Source organism: Felis catus, chromosome C2 (assembly GCF_018350175.1).
Source record: "Felis catus isolate Fca126 chromosome C2, F.catus_Fca126_mat1.0, whole genome shotgun sequence".
In the NCBI taxonomy this organism is placed as follows: Eukaryota; Metazoa; Chordata; class Mammalia; order Carnivora; family Felidae; genus Felis; species Felis catus.
The window spans coordinates 104,388,328-104,409,483 of NC_058376.1; the positions used below are offsets into that span (position 1 = coordinate 104,388,328).

Consider the following 21,156-nt stretch of genomic DNA (forward strand, 5'->3'; position numbering starts at 1 on the left):
ACACTAACACATGTACACACTGCTCACAATGTTCTAGACCTATTACGAATGTTCTATATGAATTCTTGAAGATAACAATTTCATGAGGTAAATATCATAATTATGCTCATTTTGAGGAAACAGGCTACAGTTTAAGTAACTTGCTCAAAGTCATGCAATCACTCAAGTGGCAGAACCTCTCTTTTTAGCTACTATATTGAGGAATGAAGACACTTGGATGGGTGTCCTGGCTTTGTCATTAATACACGTTGCCAAGATACACAGAAGTACTCAATATATATTAGATGAGCAAATGTGAAAATCTGTATCCATATATACTATTCATGAAAGCTATTGCACTACCTATTGCCATTTTATCACATGGGCATGTTACTTATAAAGTTCTGTAGTATGGCATTAGAACATGCCCCATTCCAAAACAGAATCTATTAAATCTGTAGCTTAAAAAGCCCACAAACCCAATACAACTTTACTGAAGTACAATTAACAAAGTTTGTATATAAGTCTATAACTTAGGTACTTAAGTCTTACATAACTTATAGAACGTAAATCAATTCAACTCATTAGTATTATCTATTACAATTTCTTTTTTAAAATATATTTATTTTGATATAGAGGGAGAATACACAGGAGGGTCAGAGAGAGGAGGAGAGAGAATCCCAAGAGGCTCTACCCTGTCAGCGCAGAGGCCAATGTGCGGCTTGAACTCACAAACCGTGAGATCACAACCTGAGCCCAAATCAAGTCAGACATAACCAACTGAGCCACCCAGGTTCACCTTTTACAATTTCTACTCAGCATACTCAGTTCTGTCAAAAAGGCTGTGAATATAAACAAAGACAGCTAAGCTTCATGCTTTATACTCTCATTGGGTTGATAAAACATTTCAATATGACAACCTCATACTCCTATTAATGAAGTGCTAAAATAGCTAACATTTTTATTAATTTCTTACTTTCTAGGCACTTTATGTAAGAGTATGTACATTTTATTTTTAAAAAGATTCACAAGATGGGTTATATTTTCTTCCATTTTGAGAAAGAGGACTTTGAGACCTAACAGCCTATACAGAGAGATAATGACTGATGTAGGATTTCAAACCAAGAACTGACTCGAGCCATAAACTATTATACAAGTGCTACAGGAGAAAAGAAAGGTACTTATCAACTTGTGGTTAGTGTGGTTCCATGTTTTTACAGGTGTTAACTAATTAAGAGAAGACAAAAAGCTATTTGATGAAATCAAATAAGGGCATTTCCTGCCTCCACCATAAATTCTCATTTAGTTAACTTTTTTTTTTAAAACGGGAAAGTAGAAAACAAAAAGAATTTAAGCTATTTTTATGAATGCTAGATATTGTAAGTCCAAAATTTTTCTAACAGTTGAGTTTTTACCATTACCACACAAAAACATTCTTCAAGTTAAAAAAAAAAAAGTCACCCAGACACCAACTGATAAAGAATCTTACTTCTTTTTCTTTTTGAAGCCCTTGTGTTTCCTGTTTAAGGCTATCCATAACTTCTTTCAATTTTTCTTCTTCTTTCTCTTTTTCCTTCTCAAGGGCACTATTTCGAGTTGTTGTCTCATTTATGATTTTCTCACTCTTGGCAGGTATACTTTTAAATTCTTCAACCTAAGATTGTAAAACAAATTAAACTTGGAGGAGCATGTACCTTTAGGCTATCCAGTATCATCAGTATTTGGCTTATTTAAAAGCATTTCTCAGTATCCTCTAACTCTTTGTGGTTTCCTTTGTAATTTGACTTGAACTAGCTGGCTTTAGCAAATACTTTAACCATTTACTGCAATTTCTGTGCTCTTAATTTAACAGTAAATTCTATGAATTCCTCATTTGTTATGGAAGAGAATTCTCCCTGGCTGGCGTCCAGATCTTTCTTCCTTCTGTTCTACTTTCAGGCTATAACTATCCTTCTTCACCAATTAATATACTCTGGCTATGTGGAATTTCCTAAACTGTCCTTCATGGTATATTGAAACTTACCACGGATGACTTTTACACCCCGTGGCCTCCCCGAAATCCTAAAATCTTTCACAACATTACCCTTCCAGAGTCACCATGTAGGAGTAATATCTTATTCCATTAATACCTTTGGTAATAACCACTTATTGACATTTGATGCCTAAAGACTAATACCTCTATAATAGTTACAGCTGGCTTAGTCTGTCCAATTTAAGCATTGCCCTCAAATCCACGTTGGTTTGTTCAGATTATCCAGCACCAGAGTTCAACATTTCCCAAAAATGATGACCCTCAAACACTGATTCGCACAAGATTTATTCTCATACTAAGTGGAAAGTACTTTGTAAACAAATGCATTTGGAAAAATACAACATAAAGGAGAGCCTATGTTATAACTAACATGTAATTATATGGTACAAAGCCTTTTTTGGGAGAAGGGACTTAGATGTCATATCTATTAATATCTGTTAGTTAAGAAAATAGTTTGAAAGACTGCCAATTGATCATTAGGGACTGATTCCTAGGAAATAATGCGTTCTGTTCCAAACTTAATCGTTTTTAAAACCTCAGAATAGCTAATCCACCCTCTGTAGATTTTTGAGTTTCCCCTTCCCTCCTTTCCAAGAGAGAACTCTTATTCTGATACTCTCTAGGAGGCAGGTAATGTTTTTAAAATTTCAGAGTACATAACCAAAAACATCTCTTTAAACCCTTACATTAAGAAAAGGAAAACTATGTTGTTTACTATCAAACAGAATTGGTGACTTGATAAGTATTTTCCCGACAATATATGCCACAGAAACATAAACTCTAAATCTCAAAGCCAATGAATGCAAAATTTACCTTTGGAGAAAAAAAAAAGTCACAATCAGAGATAAATCCTAGAACACTTCATATTCAGAATCCCAACTCATTTTCTTAAAAAATGAGGGAGTGGCACATCCATGAAAAATAATGAAAATTAAATCTGATATTCATATATGAAATTTGTAAGATTTCTTTCAAAACCTACCTTCTCTTTATCTTTTTGAAGTTGTTTCTCCAGTTTTTTGGCTTTACTTGAGGCATGTTTTAATTTTTCCCTAACTTGAACATCTTCTAAATCTAGCTGTGTAAATTTTTCTTTGTTTTCCTCAATAAATTTTGTAATTTTATTCAGTTTCCTAACAAATAAAGAGAATTATTAGTCACTATTTTAGATATTCATTTATTTCAAAGTCATGCTACATGTTCTGCCTGGGACACTGCCTCTGTAAATGTGTCCAAGCTCTTACAAGGTAAGATTCTAGAGCTAACCATTTTCAAACTGGTCCTCTCCTTCCACTAAATTTGAGGGAGCCATTAAAATATGATTACAAGAGTTGCTTTACCTTTCTAAACTGGATGGGAAATACTACATTTCCTGGTTACTATAGAGTCAAGGTATAGAAATACATTACCACAATGTAAAACTCATTTTAAAGAAAAAAAATCACATAGGTAAGAGATATTGGTGTCACCAAATACTGTGAGAAGGCATAGAGAAGGGTCATGATGAAACTTAAAAAAAAAAAAAAAAAAAAAAGTAACCTAATTACTAATTAAGAATTAGAGTAACCTAATTCTTAAGATGTGTGGACTATTTATTCTTAAGACAACTAAGCTGCCAGGTTAAAATTTTTTTTTGCCGTGTATTATTGTGTTCTGCCACTAGGAGGCAGCATCTTCTGTTAATTTAGGACCAGTGCTGTGCACTGAATTTGTGATCAACTGGATGCAGGACAATTAAGTTTTTTATTCTTTTTCTGAAAAAGGAGACCATTTTATAAGTTGGCAAATTACAGTTGGCATTACATTTATGTGCTGGCAGAAAGTTTATATATATATGTATATATATATAAAATACACACACGTAAAAACAACTCAACCTAAACACTTTAGTACTTTCCAAGAGATTATTACTTTTCTACATCTTTTACAGCTTTATTCTTAGCTTTCATTTCATTTGACAGTATATTGCTCTTCTCATTAATTTCTTTGGTATCTTCATGAATTTTTTCCTTTTGAGTTTCCATTTCAGCAATTCGTTTCTGCAGATCATAACTAGAAAAAGGAAAAGAAAAATCAGAGATCCTAAAATGCCATTTCTAAAGTTGTGTAATAACTTAGTAAAATTAGTGGTTTCTACAGTATTCTTAACTACAACCAATTTACAATTAACTACCTAGGGCTACAGGGTGAAGCACAGGGGGTACTGCAGTACAGACTTAATTCAGGGTCAAAGCTAGAATTAGGAACAAAATTGGTTCCATACAAACAAAATTAGATCGGCTATTATACGCATTATAGAGAATTATGTGTAGAACTATTAAGTACATTAATAAACACTTGTGAACGCACCTCCCAACTTAAAGTAGAATACTTAAAAGTCAACTTTGAGAACTTCAGGGAAAGGTGGCAGGTAGGATGATCTTAAGTTCTCCTTGTCCCAAGGCTACAACTAGATTAACACCCTTATCAGTGTAAACCCAGAAAATGAGGAAGACTGGCAGAACACTCTCCACAGCTACATGTAGAGAAGAGGCCACACTAAAGAGGGTGGGAAGGGTGGAGAAGGTGGTTGGGGCTAAAGGGACCCATTGGAACTGTTCTTGGGAGGGAGGAATGCTGTGAGCATGAAAAAGGGAGAAAAACAGACCCTCACTACAAGAATCTCAGGCATGGGGAAGACAACTCCCCATTTGGCTTTAAAAACTAGAGGGAACTAATTTTGAGAGTTCTTATAATCAGTGGGATGTCACACCTGGAAAAATCAGATGGGAGGTTGAGAGAAAACAGAGACTGCGACCCTTAAAGAGACAGCACAACAAAAAGTCCCATGGAGATAGAGCATAGAAGCAACAGTTTGAAAGACTGAAGTATATGTGAAAGAAATTTATTTACTAATCTCAGAGCATGTAACGGAGGGCAGATATATTAAGGAGAAACAAGAGAGCTGGCAGGCACCATTTTCTCCCCTATCTCCCAGCCTAGATACAGAGACACCTTCGGGAACCAGTGCAGTGCCAATACTCTCCATCTATCTTGCGAAGAGCTTCCTCAACCCCCACCCCCACCCCAGTTCTCCTCCAGTCCTGCCCCCTCCAGCATGCCCTTGGCCAAAGACTATCCAAAGTGGTGCCACAAGCCTGGCAATGTGCAAGGAGCACAGACAGGAGCCAGCACCACACCAAAGTGTCACCTGTCCTGAGGAGAGGGGAAGGTAACCACAAACACCAGTTTGACTTGAGCCTCAGCAGTGGGCTGGGAGCAGTCATTTGGTCTGGCTGCAGGCCCTGCCCACCAATGAAAACTTCTCAAGGGACAACAGGGAAAGTGTCCTGCAGTTTGGTGCTACTACTGCATCTCTGGCAAATGCCTGTCTGACTCAAGTGGCCCCAGATTGGCCCACTAACAACACAGGGAACAAACCTTGCCCAACAGGCAGAGTGAGCCATTGCACATGACTGGACTGAAGGCACATGCAGCTCAGACCCATAGTGGGGTTACATGCAACACATATGAGACACCCCTGAAGTGCCAAGTTCTGATGAACAGGGGACATTGCATTGCAGGACACTATAGGACCTTTTCTTCATAAAGCCACTACTTCCAAGAGCAGAAGACGTAGCTGACTATCCTAACACATAGGAAAACCTAGAGAGTTGGACAAAATGAGGTGACACAGAAATAGGTCCCAAATGAAAGGACAGGACAAAATCACAAGATAGCTAAACAAAACTGAGAGAAGCAATATACCTGATAATTTAAAGTAATGCTCACAAAGATCCTAATTGGACTTGAGGAAAAGAGGGGAGAATCTCACTGAGACCCTCAATACAAAGAGACAGAAAACCTAAAAAAGCACCAGTCAGAGATGAAGAGTTCAACAACTGAAACTAAAAATGCACTAAAGAGAATATACAGTAGAATAGAGGAAGCAGAAGGATCACTGACCTGAAAGACAGAGTAATGGAAAACATCAAACTGAAAAGGAGAAAAAGATAGTAAATGAAGAGACTTAGGGAACTCAGTAACAGCATCAAATGAAATAACATTCACATCATAGGGGTCTCAGGAGAAGAGACAGAAAAGGGGGCAGAAATTGCACTGGAAGAATAGTGAAAACTCCCCAAACTTGGGGAAACAGAAATCTAGATCAAGGAAGCACAGAGAGCCCCTGAAAAATAAACCCAAGGGGATCCCCACCAAGACAGATAGTAATTAAAATAGAAAAAAGTAGTGATAAAGAAAGACTTTAAAAATCAGCAAGAGAAAAGAAAAGTTACATAAAATGGAAACCCCATAAAGCTATTAGCAGATTTTTCAGCAGAAACTGCAGGCCAGAATGGAGTGGCATGATATACTCAAAAAATGCTGACGGAAAAAACCTGCAGCCAAGAAAACTCTATCCAGCAAGGCTATCGTTTAGAACAGAAGGATAGTTTCCCAAACTTGATTAAAGGAATTCATGACCACTAAACCAGCCTGACAAGAAATGCCAGTAAGAAAAGTATGAAGTACAAAAGCAGGAAATTAAGTATATCTATGAAAACCAGTCAAAGCATTCACAAAATAAAAGGATGTAAAGTATGGCATCATATACCCAAAATGTGGCAGGAAAGGAGTAAAGAATGTGTGCACTGAAGTGACCATTAACTTAATGCGCGAGAAAGGAATCCAAGTATATTACTAACGAAAGCTGGCAAGCTTTCTTGAGAAGAGCAAGAATAGAAAAGAACTACAGAAAAAACCATAAAACAAGTACATATCTGTCAATAAGTACTCTGAATGTAAATGGACTGCAGGCTCCCATAGGGGAGACATAGGGGGACAGAATGGATAAAAAAGCAAGACCATCTAGATGCTGCTACAAGAGACTCCTTTCAAACCTAAAGATGCAGATTGAACCTGAAGGGACAGAAAAGCAATTATCATTCAAATGGAAGTGAAAAGAAAGCGTAGCAATACTTGTATCAAACAAAATAGACTTTAAAACAAAGACTGTGTAACAAGAGACAAAGAAGGACACTATATAATCCTACTGAAGGGAACAATCCAAGGAGAAGATAAAAACAATTGGAAATATTTATGCATCCAACAGCAAGCACCCAAATACATAAAGCAACTGTTAACAAACATAAAGGAAGTAATAATGGTAATACAACAATAGTAGGAGATTTTTAACACCCCACTTACATCTATCCATTGATGTACAAAAATCCACAAGGAAACAGTGGCTTCAAAAGATACATTGGACCAGATGGATCTAACAGATGTATTCCTAACATTCCATCCTAAAATAGCAGAAAACACTTTTCAAGTGCACACAGATCATTCTCCAAAACACATCACATTTTAGGTCACAAAACAATCCTCAAGAAGTTAAAAAAGATACAAGTCAGACCATGCATCTTTTCTGACCACAGCACTATGAAACAGAAACCAACCACAAGAAAAAATGTGGAAAGAACACAAACACATGGAAGTTAAATAGCATTCATTAAACAATGAATGGGGTTGACCAAGAAATCAGAGAGAATTAAAAAAAAAAAAAATACATGAAGACAAATGAAAACACAGTGTTTTCAAAATCTTTGGGATGCAGCAAAAGCAGTTCTAAGAGGAAACTTTAGAGCAATACAGACCCAGCTCAAGAAGCAAAACCAATCTCAAATAAACAATGTAACCTTACACTTAAAAGAGCTAGAAAAGAACAAAATCAAAATCAGTAGAAGGAAATGATCAAGATTAGAGTGAAAACAAAATAGATCAATGTAAAAACAAACAGATCAATGAAATCAGGAGCTGGTTCTTTGAAAAGATCAATGAAATTGATAAGCCTTTAGCAAGAATTATCAAAGAGAGAGAGGATTCAAACATAATCAGAAATGAAACAGAAATAACCGACACCACACAAAGGATTATTAAGATAATGTTATGAAAAAAATTATATGCCAACAAATTGGACAACCTAGCATAGATAAATTCCTAGAAACATAATCTCCTAAAACTGAAGTATGAAGAATTAGGAAATTTGAAGCAGACTGATTATCAGCCATGAAATTGAATCAGTAATCAAAAAACTCCCACAAATGCAAGTCCAGGACCAGTTTCATAGGTGAATTCTACCAAACACTTAAAAGAAGAGTTAATACTTATTCTTCTCAAACTATTCCAAAAACAGAAGAGGAAGGAAAAATTCCAAATACATTCTATGTATGAGACCAGCATTACCCTGATACTAAAACCAGGTAAAGACACTACAAAGAACTACAGGCTAAGATCTCTGATGAACATAGGTGCAAATTTTTTTTTGCTTAATATTATGTTGTATTTTAAAAAGTCATTCCCTATGATCAAGTGGGATTTATTCCCATGATGCAAGGGTGGTTTAACATTTGCAAATCAATCAACACAATACATTACATGAATAAGAAAAAGGATAAAAACCACATGATCATTTCAACAGATGCAAAAAAAGCACGTGACAAAGTACAACATCCATTCATGATAAAAATCCTCAAGAAAGTAGGTCTACAAGGAACAAGACTCAACATAACAAAGGACTTATATGAAAAACCCATAGCAAACATCTTAGTGGGGAAAACTGGAGGGCTTTTCTCCTAAGTTCAGGATGTCCACTCTCACCACTTTTATTCAACATAGTACTGGAAGTCCTAGTCATAGCAATCAGACAAGAAAAAGAAGTAAAAGGCATCCAAATTGGTAAAGAAGAAGTATAATTTTCACTATCTGCAGATGACATGATATTATATATGGAAACCTTAACAGACTCTAAACAAGAAACTATTAGACGTGATAAAAGAATTCATTAAGATCATAAGATCAAAATCAATATACAGAAATCCATTGCATTTCTACGCACTAATAATGAAGCAGCGGAAAGAGAAACTAAAAAAAATAATCTCATTTACAACTGCACCACAAACTAAAATACCTGGAATTAAACTATCAAGGAAGTGAAAGACCTGTACTCTGAAAACTATAAAACTAAAAAACTGAAGATGACACAAACAAATGGAAAGATATCCCATGCCCATGGACTGAAAGCAAATACTGTTAAAATGTCCATAATACCGAAAGCAATCTATAGATTTAATGCAATTCCTATCAAAACACCCACAGCATTTTTCAGAGCAGAATACTCCCTAAAATTTGTATGGAACCACAAAAGACTCCGAATAGCCAATGCAATCTTGAAAAAGAACAAAACGGTAGGTATCACAATCCCAGATTTCAAGACATATTACAGAGCTGTAGCAATCAAATCAGTATGGTACTGGCACAAAAATAGCCATATCCATCAATGGAACAGAACAGAGAGCCCAGATATAAATGCCTGCTTATATGGTCAATTAATCTCTGACAAAGTAGGGAAAAACATGCAATGGGAAAAAGACAGTATCAACAAATGGTATTGGAAAAACTGGACAGCTATATGCAAAAGAATGAAACTGGATCACTGTCTTATACCATACACAAAAATAAACTCAGAGTGGATTAAAGCCCTAAAACCACAGAAGTTCTAGATGAGAGCACAGGCAGTAATTTTTATGACTTTGGCAGTAGCAACATTTTTCTAGGTATGTCTCCTGAGGGGAGGGAAGCAAAAACAGAATTAAATTATTGTGAAGACATAAAAAGCTTCCTCACAAAAAATGAAACAATCAACAAAACTAAAAGAGAACCTACTGAATATGAGAAGATATTTGTGAATGACATATCTGATCAAGGGTTAGTATCCAAATAAAGAACTTATGCAAGTACTTCTACCAATCAACACTAAAAAACCAAATAGACATAACAGGTATTTCTCAAAAGACGACATCCAGATGACCAAAAGACACGTGAAAAGATGTTCAACATCATTCATCATGAGGGGAATGAAAATCAAAACCACAAGAAATAACAATGTTGGCATAGATGTGGGGTAAAAAGGAACACTCATGCATTATTGGTAGGAATGCAAACTGGTGCAGCCCCTGTGGAAAACAGTATGTAGATTCCTCAAAAAATTGAAAACTAGAATTACCATATGACCCAGTAATTCCACTACTGCAATTTACCCAAAGTATCTGAAAACACCAATTTGAAATGATATATGCACTCCTATGTTTATTGCAGCGTTATTTACAAGTGTCAAACTATGGAAGCAGCCCAAGTGTCCATTAATAGATGAATGGATAGAAAAGATGTGATATATACTCTCTCTCTCTCTCTCTCTCTCTCTCTCACACACACACACACACACACACACACACACACACACAGGAATATTAGCCACAAAAGAATGAAATCTTGCCATTTATAATAACATGGATGGATCTAGAGAATATAACATTAAATGAAATAAGTCAGAGAAAGACAACTATCATATGATTTCATGCATATGTGGAATTTAAGAAGCAAACACAGAAAAAAAAGATAAACCAAAAAAGACATTCTTAACTAAAGAGGACTGATGGTTACCCAAAGGGGAGGTGGGTGGAGGATGAAAGAGGTGAAGAGGATTAAAAGTATACAGATCATGACGAGTACAGGGTATAAAATTGTTCAATCGAGTATAAAATTGTTGAATCACTACAGTGTACACCTGAAGCCAATATAATGGCATGTTAATTATACTGGAATTAAAATTATAAAAATTAAAACAATTAAAAATTAAGCCAATTACCATTAGTACTATGGTAAAAAATTAACATATTCATAACAAAACAATTTTTAGTTTTTTTTCTATTTCAGTCTTTATTTTTCTGTAAGACAGAAAAAAGGGCTTAATGTCAGAAATAAAAATTGATAAATTAATGTACTTACATGTAATATTGACAGACATGATTCTTTTTTCTAAATATTTCATTTTCCAAGGTAAGAAATTCAATGGCTATGTTTTTCTCTCCTTCTAAGGCATCCTTTTCCTTTTCTACCAGCTTAACTCTGTTTAACTACAAAAATTTAAAGTGTATGGATTATTCAAATATATTACACATGTATATACCTGAATTTCAAATATACCAACATGAGGCAAAAATATCTACCATATTAATAAAACACTGCTCAATTAAAGGTAAATAATATAAAATTCAATCTAAAACAGTAAAGATTTTTTCAATAAATATGATCTATTATAAACTTAATATTTGACTCAGTAGAATATGTTCAATAAGCAAAACAGTCTGATTTACAAGAACAATCTATAGAAGATTCACCTTCTCTCCTCGATGTTCATTTAATATTTCAACTCTCCGACACAAGACTTTAATAGGCTCATTTAGCCGTCCGCAACCAATTATATCTTCTAAATATTCAAGCATACCCTCATCATGTTCAGTCTGGCCTTTTGGCTTCATCATAGCGATTTGTTCAACTTCACCCTTAAAAAAAAAAAAAGTTGTATTACACATTCACTTCATGTTTAGCTACAACAATCTTAAGTGAGAATTAGGAACAATTAACAAACCCAATACTAATGAACAAATAAATGATAGAAACCAGTAGCTTAAAGAAATTTAATAAGATATAAACAAAAATGTTTTTGATAGTTTTCACTTTCCCTGATGGTAAGAAATGTATGTTTATACTCCCTTACATAAACTCTTACCAAATTGTAATATACATTCACATACATGTATACAGCCAAAGAAAGATTCCCTAGCTTAAAATTTCATTTAATATATATATATATAAAAAAAAGTATTAACTTTTGTATAAGGCAAAACTGAGCAAGGTATTCATATAATCTATAATTACTTTGGCAACATTACCAATTGTTAGTTAACATAATTAGAACTCCTGTTCTAAAACAAACAATTTTCAAGATCCTTCATGGCTTAACTGCAGTAGGAATCCTGTCCCAAGATGGTTTATTATTAAACTTTCTCTATAAACCTGGGGTTATGAGCTCCCCAAGAAGTGCTAAGATTTATAAGGATGTCTCAAACTTAATGTTCTAAAACTTTCTAAAAACAAGACCATTAAATAAAAAAGGAAATTACCTATTCCTCATGGTAATAAGAGAAGATAACCAACTGACTGAAAACTAACGAAAGCTCCTGGTACATACGAAATTGGAAAACTTTTATTTGCAATCATTAATATAACAGCTTTGAAGTGTGATTAAAATTCTTAGATTAACATTATATATTTGTATTTATGCAACTCAATTACAAACAGAAAAGAAGAAAAAAAACCCCACAATCAGTAACCTTCAAGGCTGACTGCCAGGCAGCCATTTAGTTTCATGGTGGAGAAAATTTTGTCTGAACATGCTCAGGCAAAATGCTGCTACTTTACTTCACAGGAGTAGTTGCCTGTGCTATTACAACACAAGAAAAGGAAGAGGCAAGTAGAAAAAAAATACAGGCCTTTATTTCAGCAAATAGCAAAGGTGAAAAAAAAATCAAGAAAAACACACAAAAAACCTATTACTTCCTCAATTTAAATATTCAAAATATTTAAATATGAATAAACCTCAAAAACCTGGGGTGTATCTTGTTAATGTAATGACAAAGAGTAAAGTTACCAAAAGCTCCCACATAAATATAAACAAAAACAAACCACACAAAACCTTGGGGCTCCTGGCAGGCTCCATTGGTAGAGCATGCAACTCTCTATCTGAGAGTTTTGAGTTCAAGCCCCATGTTGGTCATGAAGTATACTTAAAAACAAAAACAACAAAACACAAACAGGGGCACCTAACTTTGACTCAGGTTATGCTCTTATGGCTTGTGAGTTCAGGCCCCACATCAGGCTCTCTCCTGTTGGCACAGAGCCCACTTCAGATCCTGACTCCTTTTCTCTCTGTCCCTCCCCCCACCTCAAAAATAAACATTAAAAATCCCACACACAACAAAACCCCAAACCCAAAACAAAAAACCCAACCTTAAAAATAAAACAGCTCACCTTAAATTTAGTCATTGAAAGGCATAACTTTTAATATTTTTATATACTGTCACTCTTCTGTAGTCTGACAACACAACGAACATGATTATCAAACACGAAGTAAAACACTATCCAAAGAGCTTGTTTTTTTTCTCTTTAACCTTCAGTTATGTATAAATTACTGCTTTAAACTAAGTTAGTATTTAAACTATGTATTTATATAAAACATTTTATTCTTTCAATTATCAGGTCCTTCCAAATGTATGCAGTATTAGTTTCAAGTCGTAGAGAGGATTTAAGCCTAGAATTATGTCCAAAGTTTTGGATTACAACAGGGCAAATGCCAGCCATTGAAGAAGAGTCTTACTCAGTTTTTAACTAGGCAGGGTTAATCAACAGCAACGCTGACATTTAGGGCTGGATATTCTTTGTTGCAGGGGTCTATGGTGGGCATCACAGGATGTTTAATAGCATCTCTGACCTCTTACACACCAGATCCTAATAGCATTCCCCCATACCCTCAGCTGTAACAACCCAAAATGTCTCCAGACAACAATCAATGTCCCAGGGACAGAGATGCAAAACTACCCCCAGCCGAGAACCACTCATGTTGAGATAGTGGTTGAAAGCTTTTGGGTTTACTATCCAAACAACAAAAATTATCTGACACTTGATATTCTAATATATTGCCCTAATTCAATTTGAACATCTGTTTTAAGATGAATGAAAAACTATGCCATGAACACAGTCAAATGGGCATAAAGTATTACTTAAGTATACATTTTTCAGGTAGCCAGAAGTTAGGACTCAGTGTAGCAGTTTACACTGACAAAAATATTCCTAAAGGCATCACACTTCCTGGCCGAATTACTTGCTCAAGGATGGAATAACACTATTAGGAAACTGCCTAGCTTTGGGTAAAGCAGAGTGGCTGCCTCTTTTGAGTTACTTATTCCTCCCTAGTTAAAATGGCGGATATACAATTACGATTTCTTTTCATTCTAACAAGGTTGCACAGTTGGTTGAAGATAAAAATGCTTAAGGACATATCTAAACCAAAATAGTTCCATTACAAGTGCCACATAACGTTCAGTTTTAGATTGTTATAATGGCACTCATTTTTTTTCAACCAGTAATTGTCAGATTCACATTACTGGTATTCCAATTACAGCCTGGAACCTTTCTTATGGCTCTGTTCCTTGATGTCCTTTGCCTGCCTTACCACCTGCTACTATTTGCTTTCTAAGTTTTAACTTAGGGCAATAAGCTCCATACATTTCAAAAAATTTTTTAAAGCATCAACCTGAATTTAAAGTTTAAGGCTCTAAATCACAAATAATGGTAGCATGAAGACACAAAGTCTCAAGTTACTATCATGCTAGCATCTGAAGCCTGAAAAGTTTTATAGGTCTCCATAGTTATCTCTAGTTTCTTAGCTTCAGTAGACCTGAATAAGGTTTTACTTTTTTTGTTATTTACTACAAACTTCCTATGGTTTTAAGTTATATTCATATTGTATTAGAGACATTACACAACCCTGTAAAATATCAACTATCATTTTTAAGAGTAACAAAAACTGTAAACATATTTCAATATTTGTAATACCAAGGGCTTATATCTTAACTTCTTACAGTGTGACAAATCAGGATACTGTGATTCAGTTACACCATTTCTTTGATAATCTATTTTACAAAATATAGGTTAAAAATCTGAGAAATAGTGATGCGCTTCTTATACAAATGGAATCCAAATTTTAGCAAGCATGAACCATAAGAAATTCAAGTACACAGCTATCAAATTTTTTTTCCTAATAGCTCCTGAAGGATTCTTCTCATATGGGTATTTGCATTGAAATTAAAGGCCCCAAATTACTAGGCTTTGAGTTTTTATTTTCTTTTGATAATCTTTTTATTTTCTCCATTTTCCACCATACTATTATTGTCCTTTACCTTCTGCTAATAAATTTTTATTCTAATTTGCTCTTTGTGAGCTACCAGAGGCCAACAAACCAAATGACCAAGGTAGTATCTGCCTCAATTAAGTACATCAACAGAAAGGGTAACGCTTTAGTGGGTGGGCTGCTTGATATCCTGGTTGCTTAGGAGTAGCTTCCTACTTTTTTTCAAGCTGAGGCTATTAAATCAAACACTTGGATAACTTAGGTGCTACGGATAGAGCTAAAAATTCTTTTGATATAGCACAAATTTATTTGTACAGGCTAAAAGACCACAACCCAAAAAATTTGTATGACATGCCAGCCTTAGAAGTATACAGGAAAGAAAAAGGAAGAAGAAATATAAGTAAAAATTAATCCAACTTCCAAATTACTAATTTGGAAAATTACTAACAGGGGTATAGGTTCCTTTCTACTGATGTACTTAATTTTAGGCACATACTAACCTTGGTGATTTGGTTTGTTGGCCTCTGGTAGCTCACAAAGAGCAAATGAGAATAAAAATTTATTAGCAGAATGTAGAATAAAAAAAAAATCTTGGTTCCTATTTAAAGTTCTAATTCAGGTTTTATAATAATAAAGACAAAAACCATATGAAGTTGAAAACTGACAAAACTAAAATTGCCTTAACAGTTGTAGCTTTTAGGGGTTTACAAAACCACTCCTGAAACAGCAATCTTTAATGTAATTTTGAACCATAATAAAAGCATGAAGGTTGTCATTCTTTTAACTTTTAACATTTGAAAGTTAACATTCTTTTAATTTTTAACATTTGGTGCAAATGCACCAAAACCAATTAAAACTCATTTGTAAATCATAGTTACCATGAAATGCCATGGAGAGCTAATAAAATCCTACTTATTTTCACCAATAGTTATTACAATGTGACAAAGGCTCTCAAATTAAGGTATATATAAATGCGGACATGTATAAACATGAAAAGTACCATGGCCAGTTATAATCTTAACATTTTCTGAAGGCAGGTGTAAGTGCTTTCAAGAACAAGAAACAGGGTTTTAACTATCTCTAACATTCACAGCATCTTAGCATAGTGCCCCATTAGGTATTCGTTTGAATAGTCAACTAATGAAATTTAAAATGAATTCAAATACTAGAAATGCCTACTTCAAGAAACCACTAAACCAACTAAACACTGTAAAAAATTTTACCCTTATGGGCTTCTAAAATTTAGTGTTTTTTTTGTTTGTTTTTTTAACTTTTAGAGACAGGATAAGAGATTGTGTACATGGGGAGAGGGAGACGGTGGGGAGAGAGAGGAAGGGGAGGGGGAGGGAGAGAAAAAGAGAGAATCTTAAGCAAGCTGCATGCCCAGAGCAGAGCCCAACACAGGGCTTGATTCCATGACCCTGGGATCATGACCTGCGCTGATATTCAACCAAACTGAGCCACTCAGATGCCCCAAATTTAGTGGTGTTTCATCTTAAAAATAAATTTTCACTTTACTTTAGATTACTTAGGCTGTTAATTACTACCACTGGCCAAACATCTATACATTTTATTCAAACTAATCATTTATGTTCTTGATATTATGATGACTCCAAGTTTCCAGCCTTCCAATCCCAGCTAGTTTAAAAAATTTTTTTTTCTTTTAACGTTTATTTATTTTTGAGACAGAGGGAGACAGAGCATGAACGGGGGAGGGTCAGAGAGAGGGAGACACAGAATCTGAAACAGGCTCCAGGCTCTGAGCTGTCAGCACAGAGCCCAACGTGGGGCTCGAACTCACGGACCGTGAGATCATGACCTGAGCCGAAGTCGGCCGCTTAACCAACTGAGCCACACAGGCGCCACACCAGCTAGTTTTTTAAGAGAGATGTAGGAGAGAATAAAAAACCATATTCTTACTTACCTCCAACTGCTTTAAACTAGTGCAAGAGTCTAAGTTTTTGATAAGGAACTAAATAAAAATCTATAGATTTTGCCACTTTCCCTCAAGCTTTTAAATAGGGCATCATTAGTTCTACTGGTCCAATCCCTGTTTCTTTTTCCTAACAGGTGAACTCCTAAGGTTCCTATCTGTAAACTTAATCAAACGGAAATGAATCTATTACATGGGAAGTAAGTTTACCTTGACATTAAAAATGTTTTAAATAATTTGTTAAAATGACACAAAAAGGGTGAAATTATTATGAGGACAAATGGTTTAAGCATCCTACGTGCTTCAGAGGCACGTATTTAATATAAAGTTGACAATTTAAAAATTACTGTTTTTTACTTCTTCAGGAAATTGTGACTTTATTTAGTTTTCTTTATTACTGAATTATGTACAGAAAGGCTGCACCAAGGGGAAAAAAATTTACCCTTGCAAGGGTTAAAATGCAGTCCACTTTAACGAGTCTTGGCACAGGTGTAAAATTTTGACCGATTATCCCAGGATAGTAAATAGCAAATAAAAAATAAACAGGAGTATAGGTTGCTGCAAAATGGTAGTATCAAATACAGTATTACAGAATGAAATAACTTTTAATCCATAGTTAACCAAACCAAATCCCATAATATGAAGGTCCATAAAACAGTTCAATTTGATTAAACACACACACACACACACACACACACACACCTTTAATTCCACATTTATGTAAATTCAATTGTTTAGAATTGTATCTGCAGCTGATTTCCCCTAACATTCATTTTCAAATAAGTCTGGGTTACAGAAGTATTACAAATGCACTGTGCCTGGTAACACAAGATAGCAATATAAGTCATTCCAGAATAATGAGAACCAATTGAGAACACTCAGTTATCCTAATGAAACTTTTAGTATCAAAATTCCCAACTTACTTTAAAATCAGTCACAAGACTTATTAAATAATATCAGCAACTATTTTAAATCACAATATAGGTTTGCTTTTATTATTATGCTCGAGAGATTCTGAATAGAACACAGGAAAAGAAAAGTAGCTTCCAATCAAAAAGGAATTTTAATGTACCTGATAAAGTCATGTTTTACATTGACAACTTTTTTTTAAAGGTAAGATAGGGAAGAAAAAGTATTTTTCTTACCAAGCAAGGCTGGTAAAACATATCTTTAATAAAGATGACAGGGTTTCTAATAAAATTCAACCTAAGACCAGGTACTTAGTTTTATAGCCCTTAAAAAGACTTCAAGAGTTGTAATACTTCAGAATGAAATGTCAGTTACTTTCTGATCTTTCAGTATTTAGTGGTTCAAACAGGCCATTCTAACCAAAACAAAAACCAGCTTGGGTAAGCTTTTAGTTAACCATTGTAGTGTTAAAAAAAAAAAAAAAAAAAAAAAAATTAGTAAGGTGCTCAAGTAAAATTGTCAAACACTAAGTGTACAGAGTTCTTTTCATGTTTTTGCTATTTAATATTAGTAGAGATAAAAATAAAATTAAAGGACTATAAAAAGATAATGAATCTCATTTAAAATGTTATCTTAAAGGAAAATACAATCAGTAATAACAAATAGCTGTTATATCCCTGTCACGCTAAAGCAGCACAATAATATTGGTGTTTAATACTTATTTCACTACGCCAATATTTACGTGCTGCTAGAGCGGAACAAGTATGTCAGTCCATCCAAACATAAAATGTGCGTCTCACAGTGAAAAAATAATTTTGAATGAATTTCCTTAAATTTCTAGAGCAGCAAATAATGATTCGCATCTTGACTGTAGTATGTAAACCATGATGTGCTGCTACAGTACTTTAAGGCCTCAAAAAGTACAGGATGCATCCAACAGGGGGATACCCCTCTAAACTTTATAGAAAAAAAAGTAACGAGTAAGAAGATGTCTAAAATCTTTAATAAACTTACCTGTAAGATTAAAAATCTATTATGGTCCAAGTCAATTCCATGACTTCGAAGAAGATTTCCAACATCCTTAAACGTTGTCTTCTTCCCACTTATGTGATAGACAGAAGTATTGTCTCTGTAGGCAGTTCTGGATACATAGAAATTACTGTTAGGAATGACTTCATAATCATCCCCTTCCTGTTTTGTGGAAAAACAAAACCAGAAAACAATTGTTGGTATTAAGTCACAGATCTGCACCAAATTTCACTCTTCATATTGAAACTAATTCTATGGATTAAAAACTTCAATTGAACATGCACATAAACTGGCAATATTTCTCAGAAATAACCCTCTTAGCAAAGAATAGTTTCCAAGTTGTTTGATCCCTTTCCTCATAGATCACAAAAACCAAAAAGCCAAACAAACAGAAACAAAACAAAAAACCCACTTCCAAACAAGCCTAAAACTCTACTGACTGAAAAAGAGTATTTGAAGGGGTACAAGAATCTCACCATATCTGAAATAAACTCACTCCAACTATTAAACCATGTTGACAGATTAAATTACTAGTCCACTTAGAAAAGCTGCAAGAAATGATCCAAAGAAAGGAAGGTAGGAATGGCGTAACTTGGCTTAGCTTTTGTCTTTTTTTTTTGGTAAACAATATGCCATTGGAAGGTATAAACAGTTGCAAAGAATTGACAACTACATTCCCCCAATTTTTAAAAAAATCAAGTGGATTTTAAAAAATGATGTGCAAATCTACTTTAATAGTAAAACTTGCTTTCCCTTAAAAGCTTTGTCATTTTGACAAATGGCTTTTAAAATTTACACGAATCGAACATGATTATAACACGCAATGAAATCAAACCTGATTTAGTGGCAATCTAATTTTCCAACCTGAATTGTACAATAGAAAAGCACTAAAAAACAAAATTAATATAGATACCATGTAAATTTAACTAAAGCCCTTTATATAAAAAAAAAATCTAAAATACATAACTTAGAATCCAAATCACATCCTTGCTTCATTATGGAGTTTTCTGTATTTTTAGGTTCCAACTAGTCATTTTTAAGCCATGAATTTCCAAAGTTAATTATTAGTTGAGAAAAAAACCAATACCAACCGAACCAGAATCAAGTAGATAATATAGACACTTTAGCTAAAATTGTTTCCTTTTCTAGAAAACACATGTATTAACCCTTCTCCTGTTTTAAAAGGGTAAACTGAAGTAGAGTTCTTTCACATTACAGACACACAAGACTACTAATATTAATTAAAATGGAGATGATAAAATTAGTCATCGGTTACATTTTCAAGTTTAGGTAATTTATCTGAAAGCAATAAAAACATAACTTTATACTGAAAGAATGCCTGTGTTGGTACTAAAGATACTAAAACTGCTCAATGTTTTATTCTAAAGTAGCTATCATGAGCTACTTATAATTCATTGCCCTGGCTAAAAATTTTAATATTTTAATGGCTGCCACCACCACTACTCAAAGAAAATATGATCTTGGAAGTAACGAAATCAGTATCCATCCATTCTGCTTTAACCATACACTAATTTTTAAAAGCCTATTTAAGCCAAAAATAATAAATGTGCAATGTATGGAAATCCTGTGTTCCACACTTGAGGCTGTAAATAACTAAAACAGTCAGAAGTCCCTTACCTTATCAATTATCTTCTGAAAATGAACTTCTACAGTACAACTCTGAATATCCTTGTGTTCATCAGAATTGTGAATAAGCACTGAAAGTTTTTTAGATCTTATTTTTTGTGCTCGATAGCCAAACACAAAAAGCATAGAATCAATAACATTGGATTTGCCACTGCCATTTGGCCCAATAATACAGGAAAAGCGCTGCATAAAAAGAACAGTAAAAAAATTAAATTGAAGTTAAAGAAAAGGTCATACCATACTGATTTTAATTTAAAACGCTTGTGCTTTTTACTTGCAGCGAAACTATTAAGTAAAAGTTTTCATTTCAACTTGTTTACTTATATCATATTCTCGATAACAAGCTTCAACGCTTTAAAAAACACCTAATTCTAGCTTATTTTCTTTATAAAATTCATTCTAATAAAGAAAATAGTGCCTTCAAACAAAAAACTCACCAATTCTACTCAGTGAGGAAAACTTAACAGCCAAAGAGGTACCAAACATAACCACCAGGATAAACAAAAACCAATTTCAGTTGTTAAAAAACACAGGAAACATACCATATGTTATCAAGCAGGATATATATGATAAAAATTGAAATATACACATTACCCTATTAATAGTTATTTAAAATGGTCAAATACCTTATGAAAAGGTCCCAGAATTTTTTCCCCAGCATAGGATTTGAAGTTCTGGTTTACAATATGAGTTATCATTAGCCGAGGAGCTCCGGCTTCATTGGCCATTGCTGGAGGCGGGGGAGGAGGGATGCTATTCAAAATCTCTTCTAAACTTCTATTATCAATTTCCTCACTTGGTGTCTCTAAGTCAGTCAAAGGAAAAGGAGGGCAAGGG

The 21,156-nt window shown here is 34.3% G+C and overlaps 1 protein-coding gene across 2 annotated transcripts in view; it reads right to left on the bottom strand.

Annotated features, from left to right (window-relative positions):
* Positions 1–21,156, bottom strand: part of SMC4 (structural maintenance of chromosomes 4) — a 45,933-nt gene that overhangs the window by 22,496 nt on the left and 2,281 nt on the right. For both annotated transcript variants that reach the window (XM_003991946.6, XM_019810495.3), the window contains exons 3-10: positions 20,946–21,124; positions 20,311–20,502; positions 18,658–18,834; positions 11,230–11,394; positions 10,838–10,965; positions 3,923–4,063; positions 2,994–3,144; positions 1,469–1,633 (exon numbers count right to left, since the gene is read on the bottom strand). In XM_003991946.6, the coding sequence (XP_003991995.3) occupies positions 1,469–1,633; positions 2,994–3,144; positions 3,923–4,063; positions 10,838–10,965; positions 11,230–11,394; positions 18,658–18,834; positions 20,311–20,502; positions 20,946–21,124 (1,298 nt within the window). The remainder of the gene's footprint in view (positions 1–1,468; positions 1,634–2,993; positions 3,145–3,922; positions 4,064–10,837; positions 10,966–11,229; positions 11,395–18,657; positions 18,835–20,310; positions 20,503–20,945; positions 21,125–21,156) is intronic.